Source organism: Pholcus phalangioides, unplaced genomic scaffold, assembly GCF_987345545.1.
Source record: "Pholcus phalangioides strain wild (caught in Gottingen) unplaced genomic scaffold, Ppha-v1.0 ptg000017l_1, whole genome shotgun sequence".
NCBI classification, from domain to species: Eukaryota; Metazoa; Arthropoda; class Arachnida; order Araneae; family Pholcidae; genus Pholcus; species Pholcus phalangioides.
Genome location: NW_028301610.1, coordinates 57,991,800 through 58,010,207, shown reverse-complemented (window position 1 = coordinate 58,010,207; position 18,408 = coordinate 57,991,800). Strand labels below are relative to the sequence as shown.

Sequence of the window (18,408 nt, the reverse complement as noted above, 5' to 3'; positions counted from 1 at the left end):
TATTCCTTGGACAGACTCTGCTGTTGCAGCATTCAAGAAATCTAAATCAGATTTGGCCAATGCTGCTGTTCTAGCATATCACTCTCCCAATCATAAGCTGTCAGTTACAGTCGATGCATCTGACGTTGCCCTAGGTGCTGTTCTTCAGTCACACTCTAATTCTGGTTTATAACCCTTGGCCTTCTCTCGCAAACTGAAGCCTGCCGAGTGTAACTACTCTACCTATGACAGCTTCTGGGTATCTATTCAGCAGTTCAACATTTTCGCCACTACCTGGAAGGCACCAACTTCATAATCTTCACAGACCACTGTCCCCTGGTGTATGTCTTTCAGAAGAATCCTAATTCCTGCTCTTCTCACCAACTTCGGCACCTGGACTACATTGGCCAGTTCAGCACTGACATCTGACACATTTCTGGCTCCAGCAATGTAGTCGCTGACACTGTCCCGCATCAACCTCCAATGCCCGAACTACACTGAACTTTCTACAGCTCAGGCAGAAGATAAAGAGCTTCAAAACCTGTGTGTGATGAAGACAGACTCCCAGCTGCAGTGGAAATCACTCTGACACCCTCTACTCATGTTATCTGCGACACAAGCACTGGAAGCAGAGATGCCGCTGTACTCTAATTTTGAGTGAAAGTCCTTTTTGAGTGAAAGTGGGTCCCGCTCAAAAAAATTCATCTTGAAAAAAAATTATGCCCTCTCCCCCCATAATTCACTGGTATCTCTGAGTTTCTTCCAGCATGCCCCAGATCTTTGATCACCTACTTATATTTCTTTGTTGAGACTGAGCGGTGAGCCCTGTTCTGGGTAGTAGAAGGTATCTGTGAATCGAGTAATTCATTTCTAATAACATGTTCTAGCCAAAGGTTTATTTACTTTCATTGTCTACTAGTAGGAAAAGCTTGCAAAGAAGCTCACTAGCACTGAGAATTTAACGTATGAAATTCCGCACATGTAATCTAAAAAATATATACAGTTGATCCCGCTTATATATCGTTCCTCTCATTTAGAAAGTTTTTCCACTAAGTAAAACTTATTTTCATGGTCCTAACAATAAGTAATTCTCATTAAGATTTCCTGTTTAATGTGTTTTCCAGTTTACAATGTTTTTTATGATGGTTTTTTGAAAAACGTTATGAGCAGTGGACGATCGGGGATCGTTTTATTTTTGTTTTCTTCCTTTTTATCGTTATTCTCATTATTACTGTTTTGTAAGATGGCAACAGTTACGTTCAAAACATCGTGGTAACAAGTCGCACATGTATGTAGCTCGCATGCTTTATATTTGAAGAAATTAAATCTAATTCTAAAAAGTCGTCTCATAATTCCGAACAAGCGACTGCGAAGCAAGCCCCAAAGAAATCAGCAGGTGCATATTGTGAAGCGCCATGAAAAATGGTCCGTCGAGAAGCCGGAGGTTCTTCGTGTGTACTTGTTTCGATTTGGAAGCCGGACAGCTCGGTGATAGGAAAGGAAACTTAGTCAACCAAAATAAGCGAGTGTTATCGGTGAGTGAACTCAACTCTTTTCCGTGGCGTTTCTGTTTGAATTAAATCATTCTCCAATATGCCGAAATCAAAATCTAGTGATATGCTCTCAGAATTCAAGCTCTGGACGAAGGAAATTCGAACGGCGGAGGAAGAGGTGTCAGCCATTTTAGAATCCAATGACGTGTATTTGCTACGGGAATTCAAGCGCGAGCTAAAAAACTTAAATCAGAATCTAGAGAGGTGCTACCGCGATATCGCGAAATCGAATGAATCACTCGGTGAAGTGGAGTATGACGGCTACGTAGAGCTGAGACGAAAAATTCGCGAGATGACAAGTTCGGTGTCGATGGCTGAAGATAGTTTCAGCCAGCCCAGTGAAAAATCTCAGTCGAAGGACAATAATCTCAAGCTGCCAACGTTCGAGTTACCGGAGTTCAAGGGCGAGTTCGGAGGTTGGCTGAGCTTCAAGGAAATCTTTGAGGGTTCTATAGGCAACAACCCGAATTTATCAGATATCCAGAAGTTCCAGTATCTGAAGGCGGTCCTGAAAGGTGAAGCGGCGAGATTAGTGTCGGGATTTGCGATTATGAGTGCGAGTTATTCTCAAGCGTGGGATTCTTTGAAGTCGAGATATGACAACAAGCGTGAACTCGCGTATGCACAGTGCGCCAAGATCTTCCAGCTGAAACAAGTGAAAATCGTGAATTCAAGAAACATCTTGGAACTGCTGGACACGGCGAACGAGGCAATACGAAATCTACAGTGCTTGGGACTTGAAGTAAGTGGTCTCTCGAATGTACTGTTGGTGTACTTTCTAAAACAAAAATTGGATGATAATCTAATCAAGCAGTGGGAACTAAGTCAAGGTCAAGATTATCCCGAGTATGATGAATTCATAGCTTTCCTTGAAAAACAGGCCAGGTGTCTAAAGTCTGTACAAGATGGTCCCAGACCAAGGGAAGAGTCGAAAGGCAATTCTAGACTTGCTTTTTCCTGTGCTACTCGTAAACAAGCTAATGTGTTGTGTATAGTGTGTAAACAAGATCATAAGCTCAGTGATTGTAGCAAATTTAAATCCATGACATTCAACGACAGGTGGATTTTCGTGAAGTCAAATAAGCTATGCTTCAATTGCTTGAGGAATAATCACTCATCTGCAAAATGTTTGTTTACAACCCGCTGCCAGTGTTGTAAAGGAAAGCACCATACTCTCTTGCATGAATTCAAGGTACAGCCTCCTGTCGTCACACCTACGAGTGAAGAAGCAGCCGTGTCGAGCACTTTCAATGTTTCCAGAGCAAAATCAAGTCAAGTACTGTTGTCTACAGCACTCATAAATGTCCGCGGGTGCCGGGATGATTATGTAAAATGTCGAGCACTCCTGGATAGTGGCTCCCAAACATCTCTCATAACCAAGGACTGTTGCAAGAAAGTAGGAATGATATTCAAAAAATCTAAGCATTCGATTCTAGGGGTCAGTGATGAAATATGTGACGTTTCGACAGCACAAGTGAATCTGAAGTTCATCGCAAGTTGCGGCAAGGGTCAAATCCATACAACAACAGCATTAGTTGTCGAAAAACTGTCTTCAAAAATCCCCAACTTCGAGATATCCGTTCCTGAGGGAATATTCGGTGACATTCAACTAGCCGATCCTGAATTCTACAAGTCGAGGCCGATCGATATAATTCTAGGTGCAGATGTTTTCTTCGATATTCTGGAGCCGGAACGACTCTCAATGCCTGGAGCTCCACTTGCAGTGAGGACAAAACTGGGATGGATACTGACTGGAAGGGTGCCGGCTAAGGGGACACGGCAAGGACTCGAAATTAGCTGCACTCAGACTCAGTGTTGTAGTGCCAGTGTGGACGAGATTCTCAACCGGTTCTGGGAACTGGAAGCGATTCCCGCCGAAAGAGAAGAATTGTCAGATGAAATGATGTGCCAGGAAATTTACTCTACAGATGTCAAGAGAAGTGATTCGGGACGGTATGTAGTGAGTCTGCCATTCAAATCTACAACTGCTGAGTTGGGAGAATCTAGATCCATAGCAGTCAAACGATTCAAGACACTGGAGAGACGTTTGTCAAGCCAACCCGAACTCAAAAAGAAATACGTGGACTTCATGAACGAGTACCAAGAACTGGGTCATATGGAGCTCATTCCAGAATCAAGCGTGAGTACTCATTGCACTGACCATTTCTATATGCCGCATCATGGTGTCCTGAGAGAGCAGAGCAGCACGACTAAACTGAGGGTGGTGTTCGATGCCTCGTGCAAGACGTCATCAGGTATCTCACTAAATCAAATTCTGCATTCTGGTCCGAGACTCCAGGAAGATATCTTTGATGTTCTTATATGATTCAGATCGCATGCTGTTGCACTCACCGTCGACATAGAAAAGATGTTTCGACAGATTCTCGTTCAGAGGAATCACTCCGAGTTTCAACGCATAGTGTGGAGAAACGATCCAAGTGAGGAGTTGAAGGACTATAGACTGACTACAGTTACTTATGGCACAACCTGTGCTCCGTTCTTGGCCATTCGAACAATTCAGCAGCTGATTCAAGATGAAGAGCAACAATTCCCAGATGTTTCAAGGATTGCATCGAAGGATTTCTACGTCGACGATTTGCTGACCGGTGCTGCAACCATCAGTGAAGCAAGGATGTTGATGAACAAAATGATAAAACTCATGCAAAGGGGAGGCTTCCAGTTGAGGAAGTGGAACTCTAACATCAATGCGGTTATGAATGACCTTCCCCCGGAACTTCAAGGTTCTACAAATCTGGTTCAATTCGAAAAAACTCCGTTCACAAAAATTCTGGGAATTCTATGGAATACATGTATAGATACCTTCAGTGTTCAAGTTGATGAAACTTCCACAGAAATCCAAACAAAAACACAGCTCCTATCCCAGATTGCTAAGGTTTATGATCCTCTGGGTTTTTTGAGTCCAACCACCGTGATCCTAAAAATTCTGATGCAAGGTCTGTGGAAGGATCATAGGGGTTGGGATGAACCCTTTGATGCCTCATGTCTTGTCGGATGGAGAAAAATTAGTAAGGAGTTTTCTCTCCTGAAGGACATTTCTGTTCCCAGATTTCTTATGGGGAGTACAAGGACTGTCAGAAGTATGGATATTCATGGATTTTGTGATGCATCATGTAAGGCATATTCTGCAGTTTGTTACCTTCGCACTGAGTTTACAGATGATGAAGTGAATGTAGCCTTGATATGTGCAAAGACAAAGGTTGCCCCATTGAAATCTACAACCATACCACGTCTGGAACTGTGTGGAGCAGTATTGCTGGCTAAACTATCCGAACGAGTGAATGGAGCTTTGAATTTGAAAATCAACAACACAATTCTGTGGGCTGACTCGAAGGTTGTACTTCATTGGATAAAATCCGATCCCACTAGGTGGAGCACATTCATCGCGAATCAAGTGAAACAGATTCACGTATCAAGTGATCCAAATCAATGGCATCACGTTCCCGGCAAGGAGAACCCAGCTGATTGTGCCTCCAGGGGGTTACCACCTTCACAGCTGAGAGAAAATTTCTTGTGGTGGAGAGGACCAGATTGGTTAAGTGAAAGTGGCTTGGTGATACCATCCAATTCCGACCCTTCAGACCAGTTGATGGAGGATGAATCGGAATTAAAGAAGTCGGTGAATGCAACCCAATCTCACGAAATCGTGGAAGAATGGAGTTTGATCAGCAAGTATTCATCGTTTGTTAAACTTCAACGTGTTGCTGCTTGGAGTCTTCGTTTCATCCACAATTGTAAATCCAAGAACAAAATCGTTGGTTCACTAAGTGCTGTTGAATTAAATGATGCTACTCTAGCATTAGTTCGGATCGTGCAGAACTCAGAGTTCAAGGATGAACACAGTTTTCTTGATAAGGGAAATCCCCTTCCACCCACAAACAAATTCTTGTCACTAAGTCCATTCATCGATTCAAGGGGTTTGATACGAGTGGGTGGTAGATTGAAACATTCGGATCTTAGTACAAGTGTCAAGCATCCATTGCTCCTGCCTAAAAATCATCATCTGACATCCCTGGTAGTGGAGCATTTCCATCTCAAATACCTTCATGCTGGAGCTGAACTGGTTCTCTCAATGATTCGACAGCAATTCTGGATTACGTCGGGTAGAAGCACCGTAAGAAAAATACTCAACAGGTGCGTAACCTGTTACAGATTCAAGGCACGACCTGGGACGTCAATGTTGGGTAATTTACCCGCACACAGGGTCTTGCCCTGCAGACCGTTCCAAAGAACTGGTGTAGACTTTGCCGGACCGATTACAACGAAGCCAATATTGAAGAGGTCGAAGGTTCGACTCAAGTCATACTTAGCGTTGTTCGTATGCTTCACAACAAAGGCCATGCACATTGAAATCGTGTCAGAGCTAAGTACTGCAGCTTTCCTAGCAGCATTTAGAAGATTCATATCCAGAAGAGGGAAGCCCACAGATATGTATTCGGACAATGCAACCAACTTCAAGGGTGCTGCCAATTATTTAAAGGTGCAGTTTGATTTCTGTAAATCTCAAGATGTACAGAAAGTTATCTCTGAAGAAAAAATCAATTGGCACTTCATTCCTCCGTTATCACCTCACTTTGGTGGACTGTGGGAATCCAACATCAAATGTTTAAAGCGTCATCTGTTGAAAACGTGCAAGGGAAGTGCTCTCACTTATGAGGAGTTAACTACTCTGACTGTCCAGATTGAAGCTTGCATGAATTCAAGACCCCTAACTCAACTCGGCCAAGATCCAAACGAGCTGCAAGCTTTGACTCCTGGACATTTTCTCATCGGTACTCCAATGACTGCCGTACCCGAAGGTGATGGTGAAGCATCGGGAAGTCTACAAGCCAAATGGGCCAAGATACAAAAATTGCAAAAGGATTTCTGGAATCGATGGTCCAGGGAATATTTGACCAGTCTTCAACCAAGGATGAAGTGGAAACGTGAAACGTCAAACATAGCAGTCGGCGATCTCGTTATCTTGAAGGAAGACACACCTCCCCTCAAGTGGCACTTGGCTCGAGTGACCCAAGTCTTTCCAGGTGACGACGGAAAGGTCAGAGTTGTGGAAATCAAGACTGTGAATGGTTTATACAAACGTTCCGTGAATCATCTATGTCGTTTGCCAGTCGATTATTGACTGTCACCTTTTTGGGGCGGGAGTATGGACGATCGGGGATCGTTTTATTTTTGTTTTCTTCCTTTTTATTGTTTATTCTCATTATTACTGTTTTGTAAGATGGCAACAGTTACGTTCAAAACATCGTGGTAACAAGTCGCACATGTATGTAGCTCGCATGCTTTATATTTGAAGAAATTAAATCTAATTCTAAAAAGTCGTCTCATAATTCCGAACAAGCGACTGCGAAGCAAGCCCCAAAGAAATCAGCAGGTGCATATTGTGAAGCGCCAAGCAGGATCCACTTTAATTAACAGTTGGATTTGATTTTTGGTTTAATGGCGCAAGGACCAACAAGGTCAAAATGCACCAAAACAAATGACAAATTAAAAATAAGATGAAACTTATTCTTGTCAAGTCCAGAAAGTAAAACTATGCATGATAAAAATGAATGTTGCGTGAAATGCAAAACAATGACATGGATTGTAAATAACTATAATCTATATATAAAATTGATTTTCTGTCTGTGTGTGTGTCTGTTCTCTATACAAATCTACAATTTTAGATCGATTGTCACCAAATTTTTTATATATACCAAATGGGACCCGACTTGAACAATATATATATAATCGTTGCCAGTATATTTATAATAGTTTATGCCTTTATAATGGTTTGCCACTTTTTTCAATCCTCGCAGTAATAAGAGCTTTTTGAATAGACGCCATCATCAGCATCACTTTGAGGGTAAGGCAAAGGATGATCCCCCATAGAAATCGGTGTTAAAATTGCAGATTTTACTGTAGTAAATTCAGTGGGATTTGCCACCGCATCAATAATTTTTAAAATTGTATTGAATTCTTGATTTTTGAAATATTGTGTTCGCTTAGAGATATGAAGCGCAGAAAATTAAATATGAATTATAATTGGCGAAACCTACTTTTGAGTTGGATATCCAGGCAATAACATTGATTTCAACTTTTATTTAAATCTTTTGAAGCATGAAAATTAATGTCTCCGTATTGTCTTTTGATACTCAACTGCATAAATTCGTATAATTTAGGTTGTTTTAAAATTAATTATGGACCTGTAAAAAGTACATAGAAGAAATTCCACAGCATTTTTTGAAGCAGAAACAGGTAGATGGGTAACTTGAAGTTTGGGGGGGGGGGGATACCTAGCGCCCCTTAAAAAAAGGAAAAAAAATATTTTCATTTCTATGTTTCTTTTAAATCTAGATTTGTTTATTTCATGAGCTGCGTAGGAAGTAGCCATATATTGGTTAACGTGGACAGGGTTTGTATGTCCCTCAAAGAAAAAAGAAAGAAAAGGCCTCATATTGAAGAACATCCGGGTAGCGCGGGTGTTATAGCTAGTTTTTTTATAAAAATCAATGGTCCCAGATGAACCCAAAATATGAGATGCATCACAATAATTAACAGTTGGAGGCACACATTTATATATTTACTAATAAATCAATCTATAAATTCCCTTCTGATTGATTTTACATTTCGTTAAAAAAATCTTAGCACTTTCAATATCTTCTGAGGCTGTCTATGTCTTCATACAACAATTTAAACAACAAGTAGTTGGTAGGATTCACTTTGATAAAGTTGACAACCTTGACCGCTTCATCAAGAACATTTTGCAGATTTGGAGGCAATGGTTTAGATGAAGGGATGTGTCTGTGAATATAGCAGTGAGATCATTTCATTTTGGGAGAGAATTCTGCCACGCGTACAAGAAGGCCTGAGTAGACCTTCCGTGGATTTTCCTCCATCTGTGGCGATCCCAATGCATTTTGACCATTGAATTCTTTTCTTCAAAGAAATAATGATTAATTGCTTCAAATAGGTCTAACAGTCATATGACCCCTTCAATGGGTGACAAATAAAATGATTTACTTCGAATTCTCTTTCAAGTACTTAGCAATTACAAGTAGTACAGAATATTGCACAACGTCTGTACTTTTGTCGACTTGGATTGAAAAAAATTCAAAACCTTTGACGTGATTTATGACTGTGTTTTCAACATCGTCTGACATGTCCTGTATTCTTTGAGATGTCGTATTATTTGACACAGGTATTAAACTCATAAGAGCACTTTCCTCTGTAAATATGTATCTGACAGTATCTTTTTACCAATAGTGTGATTTTTTTTTTTCTCCTCATCTCTCAATACGATAGCTAATGTAATAGGAGGTCCCAGTAGCTTTGGCAGAATCACTTTTGGAACATTCAAAATATGTTTTCACGTTCACAGGTGCATGGTATTTCATTTTGGTGTTTCAGTCCGCTTCCGCACAAATCCAGTTTTTAGCCACTGATCCATAGCGCAAATCACGTGAGTAGTAGGTGCTTGGTAGAAAAGTTGACGTAGAAAATTGTGAGTCATAACACGCACACACGCCTACCAATCATGTTACATTACCAATCATGTTATTAGGTCTCTGTTTTGCTTACAAAACTGATCTTCGCAGAGTACTTTTGCTGAACTAGTGTATGACATGTATTTCGACAACTGTGCTAAACTATGGCTAATTTGCAGCCAGTAGCAACTTCAATTTTACATCTCATTCTACATCTTCCACTTCATTTCTCATTCATCCAGCACTGTCAACCTGCACTCATGTTTTCCTCAGAGTTGAATGCATCAAGCCCCACTGACTCCACCTTATGATGGCTTGTATCTAGTTTTGTCTCAAACTGGCAAACTAATCACTCTGGATGTAAATGGTAAGAGATCAACTGTTAGCCTGGATAGAGTAAAACCATGTTTCATGGAAACTACAGAAACCAACTTGGACCTAAACTAACCATTAACTCCAACCATGCCAAATCCTTCGAACATGCCTGTGGAGAGAAAAAAGGACTGTGATGAAAGGAACTTTTTCTCATGTCATTACTCGATCAGGACAAAGTGTCCGGTTCAACTCTAAATACCATGATTGTGTCTAAGCATTGTAATTACCTTAATTTTTCTGTACCTTTAGGGGGGTACCTTAGGGGAGTACACTTTAGGGGGGGGGGGGCGAGTACCTGCGGTGTGCCGATGCCCTCAGTTCATTTTTCACTCATTAGATGGTGTTGCCATACCACAGTGCACTTCCATTCTCACAGCACATATTTTTCCTTTTTTTCTGTACAAAGTGTACAACTCTCGACTGCAGATATATATATAAAATAAAAAATTGACTGTACTACGTATGATAATCATGACCCAACGATCTGAGTAGCAACAATCTATCCGTAGCGATAACACCCACTAAACATCGACTTTGCGCTAAACCTAAAATACCTTGATTTTTATTTATCTATTTATTTGGCTCTCAAGTTCTGAAGAATGGATAAAATTATATGCGGAAAATGTGACATTGATGTCGAATTAAAGGATGGTATAAAATGTATCTCATGCTGGTCATCTTTTCACAACGCTTGTGCTGATCCTGTCCCGAGTGCGCCTATACTTTCAAGCGAAAAAGCAAGATGGAAATGTGCTAATTGTCTGGTGTTGCAGCGGCCGCACGATAATAGGTCTGAGCGTCTATCGAATGTATCTTTGCAGACAGTAAATCCGGATCAAGTGACTCCATGTTCAAGCACCGGATAAAACGAAAGGATCGTTCCCCACGGCAACTTGTGGACTCTAATTTGAAAAAAAAGCAAGCGTTACATGGAAGAGATGAAAAACTTGCAAGAGCAATCAGATGAGGGTTTTGATATGAATAAGGGTATAAGGTTGCTGTTGTCATTACACATGGACTTGATCGAAAACCTGATGAGAATCTAGGAGAATACTGGAAATATACAGTCAAGATTGGAGAAAGTTGAATCTACGATCAGGTGCATGGATGAAAGAATAAAGGCATTAGAAAATTCTCATGTTGATCCAGCAATTGCTGCTGCTGAACCATCAACAAATTATGATAATCTGATGTCTAAGATTGATGATTTGAAGGATCTTTCACAAGACGAGATAACCTGGTGATAACCAAATCATTTACCGTTTCATTTTCCTCCTTGGTAATACTGGAAAAGTATTACCAAGGAGGAAAATGAAATGGTAAATGATTTGGAACTCAAAATTAAGATCTGTGTCGACCGTCTAGGAATAAGTGATATTGTGATGGACAGAGTGCATCGTGTAGGAAGATCAAGAAACAGTTTCCCACATTTGATCATTAGTAAGTTTACTTTCCATGCTCAAAAAACTTTGGTGCTCCAAAACCGATCAAAACTAAAGGGAACAAATATCTGCATCAATGAAGATTTTTGTCATTGTACAAGAACTATTTGATATAAACGGCGGCAATTTGCACAATTAGGATCTAATTTCGTGATCAAGTGTAAAACTTTTCTGTGGTGATCGGCTTTATCGTATGATCATGACAGTGACATTGTCACTCGAATTGAGCAGCCGGGCAGCAGATCTTCTGAATCGAATGCCACAGTGAATGTTCAGCTAGTTTAACATTAGTGAATCCCTTGTAACCAGGAAAGAGGTCGATAATGAAAAATCTAATACAATAAGTAATTTTGATGTGAAATCGCTGATTTTTTACAATGTCGAGGGTCTAAATAACAAAGGTATATTTCCTAATTTTTGGAACAATTTGTTCTCGTATAAAGCATTTTGTTCAGTTGAAACATGGCATTTAAATACCGCTAATATTCCTAAACTAAGTAACAATTTTGATTTTATTAATCAATTTGCAGTCAAACAGTCAACTTTTGGTCGTGCTAGTGGTGGCATTCTGTTTGCATATAATAGAAAATCGTTTACGAATGGGCATGTTCAGAGAAATAGATTTTTTATAATTGAATGTAATTTTATTAATATAGAAAAATGTCTTTTTTTTTCATATTTCCCTCCTGATAAAAATTCAATAAAGTCTACATCATACTCTTTAACATATTAAAATGATCTGTGTGAAGGTTATGTGTATACCATCATAGCTACTGATTCAAATGCCAGAATGTGTGAAAAATTATATTTTCCGTTTGAAAATGCTGAGCGTACAGAGGTTGATTTTTATCGTTCCTCTAAAGATAAGGCGACTAATTTTAGGGGTCATCGATTTTATGATTTTGCTATTGAAAACAATTTTGTTTTACTAAATGGCATGAGCGAATTGGATAGTGAAGGTGAATACTCCTATTTATCATACAATGGTGCTAGCATGATTGACCTTTGCTTTGTCTCTTACCCTGTTTATACAAACGTTTTTTTATGGATTTTGAATTAGGAAAAAACCCAGCATCAAAACCTATGCAGATAATAACAAAATTCATATTTCATACAGTAAATATATAGTAATCTATATAGTAAAGTATTATATTTACTATAAGTAAATATAATAATAATAATAATAATAATAAAGTAAATATAATATTAGTACTATAAAGTATATTTATTATATATAGTAAATCTATTAAACCAAGTACCAGTGCCGTCTTAAAGCGTGGGCCCACCCGGGCACCTCAAGGGAAGAGGGTCCTCACAGGAATCAGAATTGGCTTAAATTTTCAAAAATTCATTAGGTAGGGCCTCTGGAAAATCACTTGGCCTGGGGGCCCATGATGCTCTTAAGACGGCCCTGCCAAGTACCCCCTTTAAAAAATGTGTGTGGAAAGAATCAGGTAAAGAAATTTTCCAGTCCGAGTTGAATTTTTTGATTGAATCACAGGATTCTGATATTGATGCAAACCCTTTTGGAGACCGCTTAATTACAGCAGCAGAAAAAACTGAGATGATTATATGTTTGGGGAACGGTAATTGTAAATCTAACTCTAGATCCTCCTCTCATTATTTGTTTGACAAAGAGTGTTCGTCACTCAGATCTGAATTCTTTGTATACTTAAAAAAACGTAGAACAAATTTCAATGAAATCAACTTGGAAAATTTCAGAAGGCACCGAAATAGATATAAAACATTATTTATGAAGAAAAAACGAATATTTAAGCAGTGTGAGCTCCACTCTTTGCCACACAACAAACAGTGTTGTTTACTGGGAGATTGTCAATAGATTTAGAAACAAAAAAGTAGTAGTTTCACTCTCAATAGTGTCTCATTAGAAAATTGGCAATTGCACTACAAACGTTTATTCTCGCAAAATGCTAATGATGAACAGGATATAAACCTTGACATTTCATCTCATTTAAATCCTGGATTCGATAATATCCTGGATAATGATATCTCGTATATTGAATTATGTAATTCAATAGATAAAACAAAATGGGAAAGCTCATGGGAATGACCTAGTATTGAATGAATTTTTGTGGCACCTGACACGGATACCAAGGGAGATCTTGCTGAAAATCTTCAATGATATTTGTCATTGTGGTGATGTTCCTGAAAAATGGATAGAAGTGATTGTATGCCCTATATACATGAAGGGTGATCCTGCAAAGCCAGAGAATTTTCGTCCTATCTCTTTGACTTCTACAGTCCTTAAACTTTTCATGTCCATTTTAAATACTAGATTAAATACTTGGCTGATTGACCGAACTGCAATTCCTGTGGAACAGGCAGGATTTTGAATTGGATACAGGTGCGATGATCATATTTTTACTCTCAATTATTTAATTCAGAGAAAACTATCTAAACCCAAGGGCCGCTTATATACACTTGTCGTTGACTTCAGGACGTCCTTTGACTCAATCGATCACACAATTCTTTGGCCTGTTCTCAGAAGAGTAAGCATCAGTGAACAGGATTATTCAGGATTATTAAGAATATGTATACTAAAGCTACAGTGCAAGTAAGAACAAGTTTTGGCCTAACTAATAAAATACCAGTAACTTGTGGAATTCTACAGGGTGAAATTCTTTCTCCTAACTTATTCAGTTTATATTTGAATGACTTAATTGAGTCTTTGAATAAATCAGATACCCAACCCCTATGGATCGGACAAGAAACGGCAGTCCACTGTCTCTTTTATGCAGATGATACTGTTATCGCATCCGAAAGTGTGATAGACCTACAAAAGAAAATTCAAATCCTTGAACAATTTTGTTCAAAATATAGGTTAATAGTAAATATTAATAAAACGAAGGTTATGGTGTTTCGAAAGGGTGGAAAGCTTAAGAAAACAGAAAAATGGAACTTCCGGGGAACACCCATCCAAGTGGTGTCATCCTATATTTATTTGGGAACATAGGCGAAGTCTGGGGGGGGGGCACGGTCATTATTGCTGGGCGGGGGGGAAGGGGCACGATGATTTCAATTCATATATACATTAGATCAGTCGACTCCACCTTTGACTCTGGGGGGGGGGCGATGCCCCCCCATATCTCCGCCCATGTTTGGGAATACTGTTTTCTTCCTTCGGAAAATTCTCATTGGCCAAAAAAATATTTATTTCAAAGGCTAAAAATACTATTTCTGCGATTTGGCCAGTTCTCACTGAAACTAAATGTATATCAATTAATGTAGCTCTTAAGTTATTTTCATCTCTTGTGACTTCTGCTCTTTCATATGGCACTTATGGCACTCCGATTTGGGTTACTGAATATATAAACGACTTTGACGTAATTTTAAATATCTTCACAAGAAAACTATTGCACCTCCCGAGGGAAACACTGGGGTCCATTTTAAGATCAGAACTTGGTTTACCAAGAATGTCAGTCCTTTTTAAAAAAACTTTTACTTTGTTTCCTAATACAAATTTTGAAAATGCCATCAGACAGACTACTGAAAATATGTATAGTAGATTTGCTTAAACTGGCGAAAATATCAAATGCTAACAAACGTAATTGGGCAATATCAATCTGGAACATTTTTTATGACTGCGGACTGAATTTTATAAAGTAAATGGTTTGATGAATGATTGTTTGTCACACACATACAAAAAACAACTAACCAAAGGCTGTTTATCGCAATGCTGCTCCCTTGCAGCTTGGAGTTGGCCAAAACTGCACTTTTTACCACATTTTTATTTTAAAATGTCTTCTCAGGAATCATAAGCATGACAAAAACTAGACAACTTAAGACGTGAATGTTCATAAGAGAGTGAGAAAAACTTCAAGGTACTTCTACACTTTAAAAAAAAAACTCTTATTGGTTAAAAGATCTGTGGGAATGATACTTTATACGCTAATTGCACCATGTTTTAATGTCTGGGTACCTTTCAACATAAATAGCTCTAGTCATGGGTATGAAAAAGGGGAAGCCAAGTGCAATAGTACTGGTGCAATGTAGAAAAACCAAAAAAGTGTTTCTCTGATTTAAAGAAGAATGAAGTCTGTCTATGCAATTGCAAAAGTGTAAATACTTCAAAGGTAGAAAAAATGGTGATCCAGACACATCTTCCTTTTTTATACTTTTTTATTTTCAAGGGAGTAGCGGGTGAGCGGAGAAGGTGACGTAGGAGAGAAAAAAAGAGAAATAACAGTATTACAGATCATTGATAGATACACGTCACAACTTGTGAAGATTATAGTACCTCTAAACTCTCGTCATGGAAGCCTTCTATAGGCATGATGCCCTGGGTCCATGCATTGAGATGGTCCAGTTTCTATGGGCAGTTCTGGTGGATTCTGAAAGTCACATTTTTTCCCACCATACTTCACTTGAAAGCTTATTTCTTTACAGCAGAATTTTTTTTTCTTCACAACTCTGTAGCCTCAACTACCTTTCAGAGCTCTGCTTTCACCTCATTTTCACTCGTGCTCCGCCTCCAGAATATCCTATATCCAGAATATATATATATATGGAGATATATATATATATATATATATATATATATATATATATATATATATATATATATATATATATATATATATATATATATATATATATATATATATATATATATATATATATATATATATATATATATATATATATATATATATATATATATATGGAGCCATATATCCCCCAGGTGAAGAATCACTGGTCTTATGCACTTGACCGGATTGCAAGAGGATGGTGGATTCATTTTCATCACAGATCCAGTTATTTCTGCTTTGTAAGAATACTGGTTTGTCTGAGAGGCTGTTGGTATTAAATATTTTTTTATGTGTGCAAAATCAGTTCTTTCACATAATGTAGGTATGCTAATCATATTTTTTGAATCATCATATTCATAAAACTAATTTTTTAGGCTCTCAAAAAGTCCTACTCAAAGTCTGTATCTGAATTGAAAAGCATGGAAGTTAATTGCAAAAAAGGTGTTAAAGATCAATTGACAGGAATTGCTCGAATATTGCAGTCATTAAACTTCAGGTAAACAGAATAAGCACAGTGAGAATGAAATTTTCAATTTGAATTATACATATTTAGTATTTTTCATCTTATATTCATTTTGTTCAAAAATGAATGTTCTAGCTGCCAAATGGATTGTGTACCAACCTTTACTTCCATACAATCTCGGACACAGAGGTTGGTTTTAACCACTTTGATCAAGGACGTAATATTGCTCCCAAATGCCAGTGGAATAAATTCAAACAAGTTTTCTTTCCTCTCGCCTCATCACGAAGCTTTGTTGAAACCCTATAATCTTTTTCCTCTTGGTTTTTGTATAACATGATAGTGAATTTTTTCCACATATGTGATGTATCTTTTTTATAAGAGTGAAAGAGAAAACAGGTAGGGTGAGGGTGAAAGAGATCTACATTGTACCTACATTCTTATTAACTTATCTATTATACTGTTTTACTCTTTCATTTGTTTTTTTTTCTTCCTTTTCTCTTTTACTTTTTTTATTTTTTCTAATGTGCAGCTAGGTTAGGACAAGGTTACCATATTTATTGCGAATTCGTAAAATAGTGAACATCTGAATTTCTTGCCAATCACTTGTAAGCGAAGGGGTTAAATAATTTTTCACAGCACGTTGCTGTTTCAAAAATTCTTCCCACCCTGACATTAGTGCACCAATCTCTTGGCAAGGCATTTAAAAAACTGAATGCTGCCATTCAGTCTGTAATAAACTGTAGGTTTCTGTCTAATTAACCCTCATGAACAGAAAATGACAGTGGTGCAACTAAAATGATCAAATGAACTACTGCTCAGTTTTGAAAATCTGAATATTTCACTCATAATACAAAAAAATTGTAATTTAATTTAAAAATTAAAATTGTGCAACAAAGTTGAATTAGTGAAGTCATTTTTCCACAATTGGAAATTTGTAAGCTTATTCATAGTTTTCGTAATTTTTGGAAATGATTCAAACAATAAATACATAATCTTTTTTCCCCTCTTCTAAAAATAGAGTATAGAAGCATTCTTGCTTGCTTACCTCTGAGGTGTAAGCAAACATACAGGATGCTTAAAAAAGTTCATTTTTTAAGATGTGGAACAACACATTGAAACAATTTTTTTTGTCATAGTGTCTTTTCCATTGTTCTCTACCATTTCATAGAGTTTAGTCAGGGATGACGGTGTAGGAAGACACTTGCCCTTGTATTTCCAGTTATCTATCACTTCCCTAAAATTTAATATCTTGAGATACATTTCATGTGTTATGTCTATGTTTTAGGACGTGGCCAACCAAACTGTAACAGTGTGGCAAGTCATTCTAATAAATGTTCTTAACTGAATCTCCGGCCTCGTACCTTAACGAGACAATACTACAAAAAAGAAGTGAATGTCAATAGAAAGAAGTGAGAAATGAAAGTTTATAGCCAACAATAATTAAACTTTTAAAGGAAGAAATAAAACCAGTATGGCCAATTGAACAGCTCACAAATAAATTATGAAGGATATAGAATTTGAGTGTATGTCCTCTGACAAAAATTACAGTTCATATCTTCTTAGAATGAAGGTGATTATATAAGACTAGCTTCTTTTGTCAGTCGGTTTTGATTTTATTTTTGCTTTGAACTTATTTTAACAATTTATCACATTTTAGAGGAATTTCAAAAAATTTTCTTTATTTACTTTCCTAGAACCTTCCTATTCCTCGAATTAACTGAAGCCTCTCAATGAAAGAATATTCCAAGATTATTCTCTAATTAAAAATTGTCATTGAAAGGTGATTATGTGAAAAATTGTTTTATTTCATGTTTCAGGCAATGAAAACTGAATTATATTTCATAATAAAATAACACAATTTGTGGTTTTTTTTTTATTATTTAAAAGAGAGAAGAATATTCTCTATTGTTTTCCAAATTTTACATTCAGGAGAATATTCTAGCTTCATATCTCTAGATACATGAAGTATCTAATGATTTAACCAAAAAAAGAGACTAAATGAGTGAAATACCACCAAATCTCGATTAGTAAAATATGCAGCAACTGAGGAAAAACGTTGAGTAATCGTTAGACTAATCTGAAATTTTAGTTATGTTGCTGGGAGTAGGGCTCTAACTACGATTTTTTTTTGGGGGGGGGGGGGCAAACATAATTCTGCTGCCCCCACAACTGTAAAATTCAATGGTTTTATCATGGTGGTATTGTTACTTCCTAAAGTTTGCTGCGTGGGGCAGTTGCCCCCCCCCCTTTAGTTCCGGGCCTGGGTGGGAGGGACGTCTGTCAAAACAAGAATGATATTGTATTAGGGGCCGTTCAAGTATTACATAAGCAAATTTTTAGCCATTTTTGACCCCCCTCCCCCCTTGTCAGCAAAATTTCGTCATCAGCTCTGCCCCTCTGAATCCTAACTCATATTTTCATAAAGGGTGGTTGCTGACGTAAGCATTATCCAAACCCGACCTCCCCTCTTGTCAGCAAATCGGAACCCCCCCCCCCGCCTCATCGATGATGACGTAATACTTGAACGGCCCCTTAGTAAAAAATATCAAACTACACTAAAGA

At 37.9% G+C, this 18,408-nt stretch overlaps 1 protein-coding gene across 3 annotated transcripts in view; it reads left to right on the top strand.

Moving 5' to 3' along the window:
- The window catches only part of LOC149074165 (transmembrane protein 120A-like), a 117,701-nt gene that overhangs the window by 10,025 nt on the left and 89,268 nt on the right, over positions 1 to 18,408 (top strand). For 2 of the 3 annotated variants that reach the window (XM_089246621.1, XM_089246623.1), the window contains exon 2: positions 15,758 to 15,879. The exons of the other annotated variant lie outside the window; for it this stretch is intronic. In XM_089246621.1, the coding sequence (XP_089102747.1) occupies positions 15,758 to 15,879 (122 nt within the window). The remainder of the gene's footprint in view (positions 1 to 15,757; positions 15,880 to 18,408) is intronic. 3 annotated transcript variants of the gene reach the window in all.